The sequence below is a fragment of the Lucilia sericata genome, unplaced genomic scaffold (assembly GCF_015586225.1).
Source record: "Lucilia sericata isolate MDLA Ls3-8-SP2 unplaced genomic scaffold, ASM1558622v1 Contig000405F_arrow, whole genome shotgun sequence".
NCBI lineage: Eukaryota > Metazoa > Arthropoda > Insecta > Diptera > Calliphoridae > Lucilia > Lucilia sericata.
In genome coordinates this window covers 177,079-190,829 of record NW_023994423.1, presented here as the reverse complement: position 1 = coordinate 190,829, position 13,751 = coordinate 177,079, and the positions used below count along the sequence as shown (strand labels likewise).

At 28.5% G+C, this 13,751-nt stretch overlaps 1 protein-coding gene across 1 annotated transcript in view; it reads right to left on the bottom strand.

Moving 5' to 3' along the window:
- LOC119604575 (cytochrome P450 307a1-like) overlaps positions 1-13,265 on the bottom strand; it is a 31,532-nt gene extending 18,267 nt beyond the window's left edge. Inside the window, exon 1 of the mRNA XM_037957270.1 lies at positions 12,619-13,265. Within this exon, the coding sequence (XP_037813198.1) occupies positions 12,619-13,072 (454 nt within the window). The 5' untranslated portion in view covers positions 13,073-13,265. The remainder of the gene's footprint in view (positions 1-12,618) is intronic.
- Positions 13,266-13,751: the final 486 nt, after the last annotated feature.

The window sequence follows — 13,751 nt, the reverse complement described above, 5'->3', positions numbered from 1 at the left end:
CAAAAAATAGGTACATTTTAAGTAACAAACTGTTTTTTAGATACATATATCCCAAAAAAATTAATTTTTTTTAATGGCCTAGGGAATTGCAATAACTTTTAAATTTTTCAAGCAAATTTTGTGTTTTATATTTTTGTGAAAAGCTTATTCTGTGCACATTACGATTCCTTTACAAAAAGCGCAAATTTAATTAATAAAAAATCGATATTTTTCCCTTGTAAATGCACTTGGAAACTTCAAAGCCTGTTAACGGTATCCTATCAGCTTAATTTTTTGTAAGACATAGTTTTACAACCCAAAGAATAATTCTAGATGCACTCTAAAGCTATGTATACACGGTTGTTAGATCTTACAACGTTGACGGTAAAATGTGCATAAAATGTCTAACAACGGTATCAATTTACAAATTTTATCTTGCAATATTGTCAGTAATGCTTTTTCTGACAACGTTGCAAAAGAAAAATTGGAAGTTCACACGATTGTTGGACATTTTCTGCACATTTTACTGACAACGTTGTAAAATCTGACAATCGTATATCAGAGCATTAATGAACATATTCTAAAACATTACAATTTTTAGTTTTCATTGGATATTGTAAATATGTATGTATCGAGTTTATTTCAAATTATAGATAAAATAATTATAAAATATATGTATGAAAATTAGTAAAAAATATCCTATTTTGAAAAATCAAATTTTGACATTTTCGAAAATCGTTAAAATGACGACAAATCATAAAATCTGACAACAGTGAGATAAGAGCAAAAATCTGAGACAACCTCTGAAAATTTCATTAAAAATTGAGATTTATGGTGCATGCAGAGATAAAAATAATAAACAAACAAGTAAGAAATTATAGTCGGGCGAGGCCGACCATATAATACGCTACACTAGTTGTGAGAGTAAAATGTGATTTAATTTTCATTTCATTTGTACCTCGCCTCTGATATATTTAAGCAATTTATTGTCAAAAAACTACTTTTATAAATGATGCTTTATATGGGTGCTTCCCCCAAGAACTCATAAAATATGGGGGCTAAGTTAAATAATGAACCGATGTTAACCATTGTCCCTTTGTCCTGGTACAACAGAAGATCATATATCAAATTTCATTTAATTATCTTCAAAATTGCAACCTGTATTTTGATTACAAATTATACATGGACGGACGGTCAGGCATAACTTAATCGACTCAGAAAATAATTCTAAGACGATTGGTATACTTAAAGGTGTAGGACCAGTATTATAATACGTTACAGACATCATCAGCACAAACTCAATATATGCTCCTCAATCTTCAATAGAGTTTTCTAACTAGAAACATGAAATTAAGCATGTAAAGCCCGGAGTAAGTGAGAACCTATAAAAGGGGACACCCTGGGGCTTTTTCGTTTTCCTACTGGTATTTTTTGATTTAGATTTTTTGTATTAAAATTTTTTATAATAAAAATAAAATAGGTAGATATTCTGCCGGTTAAAAAAATAATTTTTGTATAAAAACTGTCAATTTAACCTTACGATAAAATATAACCAGACATTGAGATAAGAAATTAAAACAAAAAAAATACCTACACAATTTTTGATTTTTATATTTTCATTGAAAAATAAAAATCTATTTTTATTTTATTGGTCAAAAAATAAAAATTATCTATTCTTGAAAACATCGTCTTACATAATATATTTAGAGAAATGACTTCTTATAACACCGTGATACAATTTTACATTTCTTATTTTATTGAACGGGACATTATACACATGGTACAAGAGGACATTTAGTGTGGAACTGCTTTTTCAGATTTTTTTATTTTCTGATATTTTCTCTCTTTTTTAAAGGGCTTTAAGTTTTAAGGATATAAAAATTTATTAAAATAAATTTACTGTATCAAGTAAAAAGGACAGCCTCCAGAAATCAAATCTATTTTTTGTTTTTATCATTCAGGACATATGTATATTAGAGTAATAATATAATTTTTTAGTGGCTTAACTGAAAAAGCAATAGGAATAAAATTTAAGTCTGCGATAAAGAATACATAAGGTTTCAACATATATTTTTTAAGAAAAAAATATAGGACATCATTTGCCCTTTTTCGTCCCTAAAAGTAAAAAACACAAAATAGTTTTGATTTCCTTATATTGTTCTCTTTCATTTGATACCCATATTGAAGAAAAATATTTAGTAGTAATATTTTAATAATTTTTTATATCCATAAATGATGAAACAGAACACGACTGTAACGTTCGTAGCCATTTACATGGTTTTGTTTATAAAATGTATGAAAATGTTTTGAAAGTATGGTAACGCTGTTGAGAGAATGAGCAGTGTTGCCACTTTGGTTATTATTAACCAAAACTGGTTATTTTTATTTTGCATGTGTACATGTGAATTATTTTTTCGTTTTGGTTATTTTTTGCAAACAATTGAACTAAATGCTGTTTGCTTTTATTCTAAAAATAAAATTAAAAAAACCTTCTTTTATCTCTAGTTTTAAATCAACTATGTAAATATACATATCGTCCCTGTTTTGAATTTTGGTAATATGTAGAATTTTTTTTACTATTCGAATTTTTTTTATTACTGCAATTTGTACATCTACTGGTTATACTTATATGCACAAAGGTATTTTTCGATATCTTAATTGGTTTAGGATTTAGCAAAAGTACCTATGCATTTTCCACATATTAAATATGTTGATTTAAATCATAACAACACCGTAATATTATTTTATTTACACTAGCCAATCTAACACCGTGAATAATGGATCCTCTCTCTCCTTTTGGTGCATCCATGAACTTAAAATCGCTTTTTGGGTCGATTCAAACTCGTCCGTCCTTCCGTTAATATTTCTATTGGAACTTTTTATGTAAAGAACTCGCGGTACTTATATGAAAAAACGAAGTAGACTGTATTTCGCATTTCGATTTTTATGGAATTTGGTGGGAATAGTCTACGTACTTAGTAGATTATGTCCTCCAAATTTAATTTAAAGTATAATTGCAACTTCTATACCTATTTGAAATTTTGCATAAACAGATACTGTGCTAATTTGCCGAAACTCTAAGATAAATGATTTAATAAGAATTAATAAAGTATTTTCTGCTAATTGATGCAAGAATAGTATCACAATATTTTTAAAGTATTAATCAACTGATATTTTAAGTAACACAGCTAAGGAAAATTAAATAGTATTGGCTACAAAAGTTGTAATAACATCTAATCTCGTACGACGAACAATAATCGCGATATATGCAAAGATTTGATACTCATGACCTTTGACTTCTACTAAATATCTCACCATGACTTTTAGTTCTTCATTTACATTTTCTAGATGATGTTGTATACTTGTTTTCATTTTACCGTCTTAAATTCTAAATTTTGGTCAATTTGTCGGATAATTTGGATAGATTACGTTTACAAATATTGCTGAAGTTATGAATGTAAAACTGAAATATTTTGCCAAAATATTTTTAGTTGACCCAGTTTGCTTGCGAAATATCGGTCAACAATTTCACCTAGCCCCCATATTATGCCCTATTCAGAAAATTACTATATTGCTTAAAAAAGGATGTATAGCGATGAAATTCAATATGAAAAAGTTTTTTTGGAAATGTATTTGTCAAAGTTTATGAGGATCGGTATATAATTGACTCTATCCCTCATAAAAAGTCTCCTCAGAAAATGACTTTAAAGCTCATAACGTACTGCAATATAGGAACAAAATTCAACATAATCAAGTTTTAAAGGAACTAAAATATCTCTGTCAGATTTTATGAGAATTGGTCCATACGTCTCATATAAGATCCCCTACAGAAAATTACTTTAACGCTCATAACTGTCTTCATAATACCAGTTTAGCGACGAAATTTAACAAAGTTACAAGTTCCACTTCAGAAAATGAATTTGTTATTTTAATGTCCAAATGTAAACATAAAACAAATAAAAATAATTTTGTTTACTTTTTTCTTAATTTGGTTATTTTTTATTCGAATTTTGGTTAGAAAAAAAGTTTTGTTGTGGCAACACTGAGAATGAGTATCTAAAAATGTGAGCATAAAAATAAACTCTCTCAAAATAAATTATATTTCACAAGCGCATTCTACGACTACAATAATTGCCAATTTGTATGGAAAAAAAGCGCTATACCCATATATATACGGCGTACGATATCGATCGAAATCTCAATAGAATCTAAATGATGATTTCGATCGATATCGTATGACATAATTTGGGCCCTGAAGACGCAGTTCCACTTTATAAGACATCTATTATAATGTATGTATGGTCTCGTTCAGGTCCAATATATAGTACTGTGTTAATCCAATAAATGTGTTAATCGTTATAATGAATTCCGAAAGGATCAATACACAATCATATTCTTAAGTACTCCTTTCAAATTAACTTTAAATTTACTAGATATGTATGTACGTTTAGATGATGGTAATACACATACTATCTAAGATTCGGCATGCCCGAATATAACACAACTACTTCTTTCTATTGTTATAATCACATTTTAACAAAAATTTCATTTATGTATATATTTAGGGGTATTTCAAAAATTTTCGAACACGTTTTGTACCTTACCCTTTCCGATTTTGATGAAACTTGGTACACACATTCTTTGTATAAATACAAAGTTTAAAGTTCTCAAATATTTCCAAATTCATTACGGTACTGACAGAAATAGATTTTTTCGTAAAAACAAAAATTTGCCAAACCTCTCTTTGCTGAAGTAAAATATCAACGTAAGATATGCAACACAAATATAAGCTTTATTATTCAAATCAGTGTTGCCAGAAAAATTTTGACTCATGTCCCCAATATTAAGCATGTTGTCCCCTAAAAATCCCCATTTTTTAATTTAATTCTCTAAAATTTTCCCCAAAATTTGTTCATGAAAAACTCTTATGTCCGTCTGACACAAATATTTTCCACTGATAGGCACTGTTTGATTTTTAAAAAGCGCAATATCGAAATTTAATTCCAAATAGGCCCCCGGAATACGGTCAAAACAGCCATGCATATATTAATTAAGCAGCAAAAGTTAATTTTGGAAATGTTGGTACCTAGAAAGTATACTGTAAAGAATGATGAAATTTTCAGAGGTTGTTTCTGATTTTTGCTCATATCTCTGTTATTTATAGACGGATTTTGTTGATATATAGGAAACTTCTCGAAAGCATGTCTGACATAATTATTGAATTATTTGGATGCCGAAGATATCTGTGGTCATCAGAAAATTTCAACAGACGCACAGACGGACATGGCAAAGATAGCATTTAACAAAAATGATTTGTTCTAGGAAATTAATTAAAAGACCTATTCCGAAAATCTTCCTGGTGTTTATATTAATATAAGTAATTTTTTAAAATTTCCAACAAAAAATGCAATTTTGGATATACGTTTTTTGCATTAAGTTCTCCAAAATTCTAAAATTTTTGAAGAATGAAGTATAATATCGCATATTTTCTAAACTACATATCCGATTTTATTATTCTTGATTTTTTAATATGTAGTTACGTTTCTAGTTTGGAAATTATTAAAAAAAATTGTATTGTTACACCGTGATACAATTTTACACTTTTTATTGGAATTGAACGAGACCATATACATATGATACAAGAGGTCATTTAAACTGATACTGTTTTTCAGTTTTTAATTTTCTGATATTTTCTCCTTTTTTAAGTACATACTTCAAAGTTTTAAGGATATACAAATTTATTAAAATATATTTACAGAATAGTTTAAGTCAGTGTGGGTATCAAATGAAAGTGGACAATCTCCGGAAGTCAAATGTATTTTTTGTTTTTATTTTTCAAGACGAAAAATTTTAAGTGATATCCTTTGAAAATTTCATCCTTCATATCCTTGGGAATTTCCATTATATTTTTTTAAATAAATATAGGTTAAAATTTGTTTCTATAGCTTTATTACTTAAGTCGTAAAAAATTATATTATTACTCTAATATGAAAAAATTTATTTCTTGATAAATAAGGAAATAAATGCGAGTAAAATATTGGACATTACTTTTTGGACTGTAACAAAACCAAATACGAATGAAAGTAATGATCTATATAATCAATTTTCTGATCCCTTTTCCTTTTTGGAGGACTTTAAACTTTCAAGGATATAATATTTTTAATTTTTTTCAAATATTTATATCCTTGTGTTCATGGTCGTCACATTAAGTAGGACGTCTCTGAAAATGGCAATATCATTTTAAAATGTTATTCTTCCATAAAAAGGATGAAATTATAAAATCCATAGTAGTTTTTATTTATCAGAACAGAAAAAATTAAAATTATTTTTGTCGTCCTAACAAACAGAAACAAAAACCATATAAAATATTTATTTGAAAATTCTTAGAAATTTGAAGGAACCTTCAAATGAAAACAGTATATTTTTTAATTTTCAGAGATCATCCACTTTAATTTGATGCCCATATTGATATAAGGATAAAAACATTTAATTAAATGTTTATGTCCTCAACATTTTGATGTTCTTTAAAAAGAAAACAAGTTAGAGTGCTATATTCGGCTGAGCCGAATCTTAAATACCCTCCACCAGCTACTTTATTAATACTTTTCTAATTGATCAAATATTTGTAGAAATAATTTTCTCATGTCTTAAATAGCCAAATCCCAAGATTTAAACAGCTTAAATCTAATACAATTCCAAGATTTATTGAACATTACAAACGCAATTTTCTTTATATTTTTATAGCGCTTAGCGATATTTAGTAATTTGCATGTATGCATGTGTGTGAAAAATTAAAGGATTTTCAAAATATATATATAATCAACACAAATTCATAATGCAACTAGTTAAATACGGTTAAAGTGCTTTCAGGGGCAGGGCCTAGATTCTTTAAGCTAAATTTCTGTACATAAAAGCTATATTTCAGTAAAATCTTGTATCTATATCGTAATTTAGTAATGAGTAATGTGTGTTTAAGTGATTTTCGGAAGGGAACCTTGTATGGGACCGACCGCACCCATGCTATGAACCGATCGTGAAAAATCTTGAAATAGAATTTTTGTATACAAAACTAATATCTGTGGCAAATTTTTTATCAATAGCTTTATTTGGTAATGAGTAATGTGCGTTTAAGAGATTCTCGTAAAAGGACCTTGTATGGGAGCTATGACGAATTATGTATATAAAGACAAAATTTCAAAATTCTGTATCTATATCATTATTTGGTAATGAATATTGAGCATTTAATTGATTTTCTGGAGGGGACCTAGTATGAGAGCTATGACCAAATATGGACCGATCGTAAAACTATTTTATAGTGTAATTTATGTGTATAAGAGCAATAATTTTGCTAAATGTATGGATATCAATATTTGGTAATGAATTATGTGCGTTTAAGTGATTTTTGGGAGGGAACCTTGTATGGGAGCTATGACCAGTTATGGACCGATCCGAAAAAAATGTCTCAGTAATATTTCAGTCCATATAAGCAATACTTGTTCCAAACTTTATATGGATATCTTAATTTAGTAATGAGTTATGTACTTTAAAGTGATTTTCGGGAGGGGACCTTGTATGGGAGCTATGAGTAGTTATAGACCGCTGGGAAAACAATTTCACAGTAATATTTCTGTGCATATATGCAATACTTGTACCAAACTTTATATGGATATCTTAATTTAGTAATGAGTTATGTGCGTTTAAGTGATTTTCGGGAGGTGACCTTGTATGGGAGCTATGACCAATTATGTACCGATCGGAAAAAAATGTCACAGTAATATTTCTGTGCATATGTGCAATACATGTACCAAATTTTTTTTATGGATATCTTAATTAAGTAATGATATCTGTGCGTTTAAGTGATTTTCAGGAGGGGACCTTGTATGGGAGCTATGACCAATTATGGACCGATCGGAAAAAACTTTCTTAGTAATATTTCTATGCATTTGGGCAATTTTTATACCAAATTTTATATGGATATCTTAATTTAGTAATGAGTCATGCGCGTTTAAGTGATTTTCGGGAGGGGACCTTGTATGGGAGCTATGACCAATTATACACCGATCGGAAAAAACTTTCTTAGTAATATTTCTATGCATATGGGCAATACATATACCAAATTTTATATGGATATCTTAATTTAGTAATGAGTTATGCGCGTTTAAGTGATTTTCGGGAGGGGACCTTGTATGGGAGCTATGACCAATTATGGACCGATCGGAAAAAACTTTCACAGTAATATTTCTATGCATATGGGCAGTGCTCGTACCAAATTTTATATGGATATCTTAATTTAATAATGAGTTAAGCGCGTTTAAGTGATTTTCGGGAGGGGACCTTGTATGGGAGCTATGACCAATTATGGACCGATCGGAAAAAAATTTCACAGTAATATTTCTATGCATATGGGCAGTGCTCGTACCAAATTTTATATGGATATCTTAATTTAATAATGAGTTATGCGCGTTTAAGTGATTTTCGGGAGGGGACCTTGTATGGGAGCTATGACCAATTATGGACCGATCGGAAAAAAATTTCACAGTAATGTTTCTGTGTATATATGCAATACTTGTACCAAATTTCATATGGATATATTAATTAAGTAATGATTTATGCGTGTTTAAGTAATTTTCGGGAGGGGACCTTGTATGGGAGCTATGACCAATTATGGACCGATCGGAAAAAAATTTCACAGTAATATTTCTATGCATATGGGCAATACTTGTACCAAATTTTATATGGATATCTTAATTTAGTAATGAGTTATGCGCGTTTAAGTGATTTTCGGGAGGGGACCTTGTATGGGAGCTATGTCCAGTTATGGACCGATCTGAAAAAACTTTCACAGTAATATTTCTATGCATATGGGCAATGCTCATGCCAAATTTTATATGGATATCTTAATTAAGTAATGATTTATGCGTGTTTAAGTAATTTTCGGGAAGGGACCTTGTATGGGAGCTATGACCAATTATGGACCGATCGGAAAAAAAATTTCACAGTAATATTTCTATGCATATGGGCAATACTTGTACCAAATTTTATATGGATATCTTAATTTAGTAATGAGTTATGCGCGTTTAAGTGATTTTCGGTAGGGGACCTTGTATGGGAGCTATGTCCAGTTATGGACCGATCCAGAAAATTTTTTCTCTGAATGAATTCTATTGACATAAGATTTCAATTTGTAAAATTTTGTGAAGATATCAACATTCTGACGGAAGTTATTAACAAAAAACCCATTTTCCGGGAATATGTACTTTTGTATGGGAGGTATATGAAATTGTGGACCGATTCTGGCAATTTTCAGCAGTGATCAAGATCTTGTATAGAAACGAATGTATGGTGATTTTCATGGAATTATCTTGCATAGTTTTCGAGAAAATTACATCAGAATGTGTAAAAAATGCTTATTTTTTTCGAGGTTGTTTTAAATTTTGATTCATAACTTTTCCCAATGTGAACCGATTTTGCTCATTTTCAATACCAAACTGTACCGGATAATAATGAATGTTTTGGGTGAATTTGGTTAAATTATATTGTTTCGTTTTAACGTGAGCGTGTTTTACACAGACAGACAGACAGACGGACGGACGGACAGACGGACATAGCTAAATCGACTCAGAATTTGATAAGGACCCAGAATATATATACTTTGTTGGGTCTCAGATGAATATTTCTTGGTGTTACACACGGAATGACAAAGTTATATATACCCTCTATCACCACTGATGGTGGTGGATTTTTATATATATTTTTGGAGAAAAATATATTGAAAATTCTCAAGGATATAAAGGATGAATTTTTAGAAGATATTATTTACACTTTTTCGTCCTGAAAAGTAAAAACAAAATATAGTTTTGTTTTTCATAGATTGTCCTCTTTCATTTGATACCCATATTGACCAAAACTATTTGATAGAAATATTTTAAGACATTTTTATATCCTTAAAATTTCAAAGTACTTTAAAAAGGAGATAAGATCAGAAAATGAAAAACTAAAAATGCAGTTTTACTTTATAAGACCACTAGTATCATGTGTATATGGTCTCGTTTAAGTCCAATAAATGCTGTTGCACGGTATTGTAGGATAACAAATTCAAAAACAATTCTTGACCAAAGATATCTTAAAAATGTATTTTTTAATTTTTATAATTCCTTTACTAAAATTAGGTTATAATGTCAACGACAACATACACAAAAATCTAAATAGGACCATGAGGATCTCCAGTTTAAAATTTTTATCTTTGATGAACAAAAAAAAATTAAAAATTTCGAACAAAAAAGAAAAATCAAAGATACCTTTTTTGATACATACATACTTGACTCGAATATGTTTTTGAATAGGATAATAAATCCTAATTTAAAAACAAAAATTGTCAAGCTAGAACACATAATTATTAATTTGAGACCGAGATTAATAAAATCGAACAATTTATTTAGAAATTGAGAAAAAATTTCGTTATAATCTAAAAATTAACGATTTTGAAAAATCTTTAAACCATTGAATTTTGTATTTATTTATCGAAGAGTATGTGTCCCAAATTTCTCCAAATCGGAGAGGGTAAGGTGCGAACCCTGTTTGAAATATTTTAAAAAGATCAATATATAAAAAAACTAAACTAGAATGAAAATAATTGTTAATATTTAAGTATAAAAAATATAAAAATCCCCAAAAATAGCGAAAAATTAAAAAAAACCCAAATTTTACGAAAATCCCCAAATCCCTAACCACGAAAATCTGTCCTCAAATAAAAGTTGAAATCCCCACATCTGGCGACACTGCTTGATTATTTGATAATTTGCTTTAGAAATGAGAGATTTGGAAAATTTTTGATTTTACGAAAAAAATCTATTTTTGTCAGTTTTTATCAGATTTCAACGTTTCATATCTTATTTTATTAATAAAAATATGGGCTAAAATAAAAAATATGTTTTGTAATAAAGTGTGGGTCAAAAATTATCGTGAATCCTAAAAAAATTAAAAAAAATATATATAAAAAATTGTTTTTAGATCTAAATAGTTTACACATTTCCGTAAAAAAATAAAAGTGCGTATACTTTTTAAAAAGGACAAAGAAAACTCTTTTCAAAATAGTTGAAAAATATTAAATCGGTTAAAAAAATTTTGGGATATATTTTTTTTTCTGTCTAGTCAACAAAAAGCGTTTTTTCCAATATCTTCCGATTTTTAGGGTATATTGAAGATTCTAAAAATGGTAAAATGATCAACTTATCTAGGTCTACAAAAAGCATTATATCGCGTAATTAGTGTTTTTGAGTGTCACACAGTGTTATTTCTTGAACAAAAATAAAAAAACTTAACATTAAGTTTTGGTTTTGAGGAAAAAATTGGCTTGAAAAATAATTATTAAATTTTAAGTTTTATTATAAAACATATAACAGTTACTGTTTCTGGTATTTATATTACGTCCCCTATCACAGCATCACTTTGTGGCCCATAGTGCAATGTTCGTCTATAATTTGAAAAAGTCAACTTTAATTAGCTCCAATAGTGTTTCCAATATTAATGTGTTATTACTTTTATGAAAATTCAAAAATTGGTCCAAAATATTTAAAGCTGAAGTCAGATGTTAATAAAATTCCGCGGAAATATTATGTATAATCACATATATTAGACCGACTCACAAAAAATGGAGCTTGAGTTACCCAACTTAAAATATACCTTGTTATGTCATAAGATGTTTCCCAAAATATTTAGGGTTTTGTGATGTCCGCTCGTGAGCTGTTTCAAGATTTGTGTTAAGTGAGCTCAACCTGTTACAAAAAAGGTGTTTTTTATTTAGTTTTTTCTTAAAGAAAATATACAATATTTGGTATCATTGGTAAGATTTTTTGTAACTGTGTGCTAAATAGAATATTACAATTATAAGGACACGGTTATTTATGTTTCATATACCATTGTATGCCGCTTTAAAACCCCATTCAAATGATATATCATACTGTCTCAAAATGATACTAAATTAAAAAAAAAAAATAATTTTAAATCTACCTTTTTTGAATTTGGTACAGCTGACGAGTAGTCATCACTAGACTTTAAATTTTTGGGAATCATTATAATACTAAGCAATGTACATCTTGAGAGGGGTAACAAAAACACGATTATGCTTTCCATGTAGATTGAATAGGTTTAATATATAACAGCTTACGAATTACAATCTATATTATGATTTGAATATATCACTGTAATAGAAATATAATGCACTCAAAAAACTGATTTTTTATAAGCTTTGCCTCCAATTTTTTGCTTAGCGTACGTTGGGTTAATGATGAGTTTTAGTCTCATGACAAAGTCCTTTTCCAACTTTCATTTAGCTATCTAAAATACCGAATTTTGCTTAATTTCCAACAAATTTCTTTGAGCTATTATATTAGACAAAAATGTTATTATATTTTATTCTTATAGTCCGAAAATAATTATGAAACTAATACAAGTCAAATTTTAAATTCCTCTTAAAGCATTTTAAAAGAAATATAAAAAATAATTAAATACCAATATTTAGAAGGAACTATACCAGTTTCATTTTATTATTTCATTTTCTAATAATATCCCAAGAGAATCATTAGAATAATAGTATTGAAATAATTTAATTTGAAAAGCCAAAAATAAACCTATACTTACAGTTATTTCTATTACCGCCAAAAAGAACATGGAAACGTAAAAAATCTGGCCGACCACCAAAATATTTACCATTCTGATTAAGTACTTCTCGAATTAAATCCAAGTTATTAACAATTAGACAACGGGTTGTACCCAATGTTAATGAATAAACATTTCCAAATTGTTTTGCTAACTCTGTAAATCCCTGAAACGGTACATCATAACGACCTAATAGGGCTAAATTTCCCAAAATAGGCCATGGTAATGGACCTGGTGCCTGCTTATATTCATTAACATTGATTTTTGCAGCATTCTTTTCTTCAACACATTTGTTAACACTTGCCGTCTTTTTATTTGATAAATTTTCAGTATTTTTTATTCGCACTTTTCTAACACATTCATATACAACTTTCAAGTATCCATACAAACAAATAATAAAAACTATTGAAGATAATACGATCCAAATCAATCCCATATTTAAAGAATATTTCTGTAACTTTTGTTGTATTTTTATTGCATAAAAAATAATAAAAAATTCACTTGTAAATAATTTTTTATCCTTCGACTTTATAATTATTATTCTCAAATTCAAGTGTTTATTTAAATCGTTAATTTTAAACCCGATATTCTTCCGCTTTAAATATTCAACACGGTTTATTGACCAAATTATAACTGAAGTGAAAATGAACATTGACATTGCTTTTATATGTAGGTATGTTTGTATTATAATAATGAGAAATAAGTTTTTGTTTATTATTGAAGTACATCCATCCATACCCCGTAGTTCTAGACGTATGTCCCGAACTAGTGATTTTACCCATCATTATTGTAACATTGTTGGTACCTATTAGGTGGAAGTCAATTAGCTATGGTATCAATTCTTCACTTTGATTGAAAATTTACAATTTACTTTCTGACAAATAACTTCTTATGGATTACTACATACCTGTGATACTAAATAGTTTAAAGTATCATTCATCTAGATGACCTAAAGATAGTACTAATGTTCGATTCAAAAAGAAAATATGTATATGTTTATTAAATGATCAAATAGTATTTCAATTCGAATTGAACAAGTGGTGAAATATTTTGGAATTATACTATCTAAAAGGAATAGATTGTAAAACTGGTATGTAGATTATGGGATGCGAATC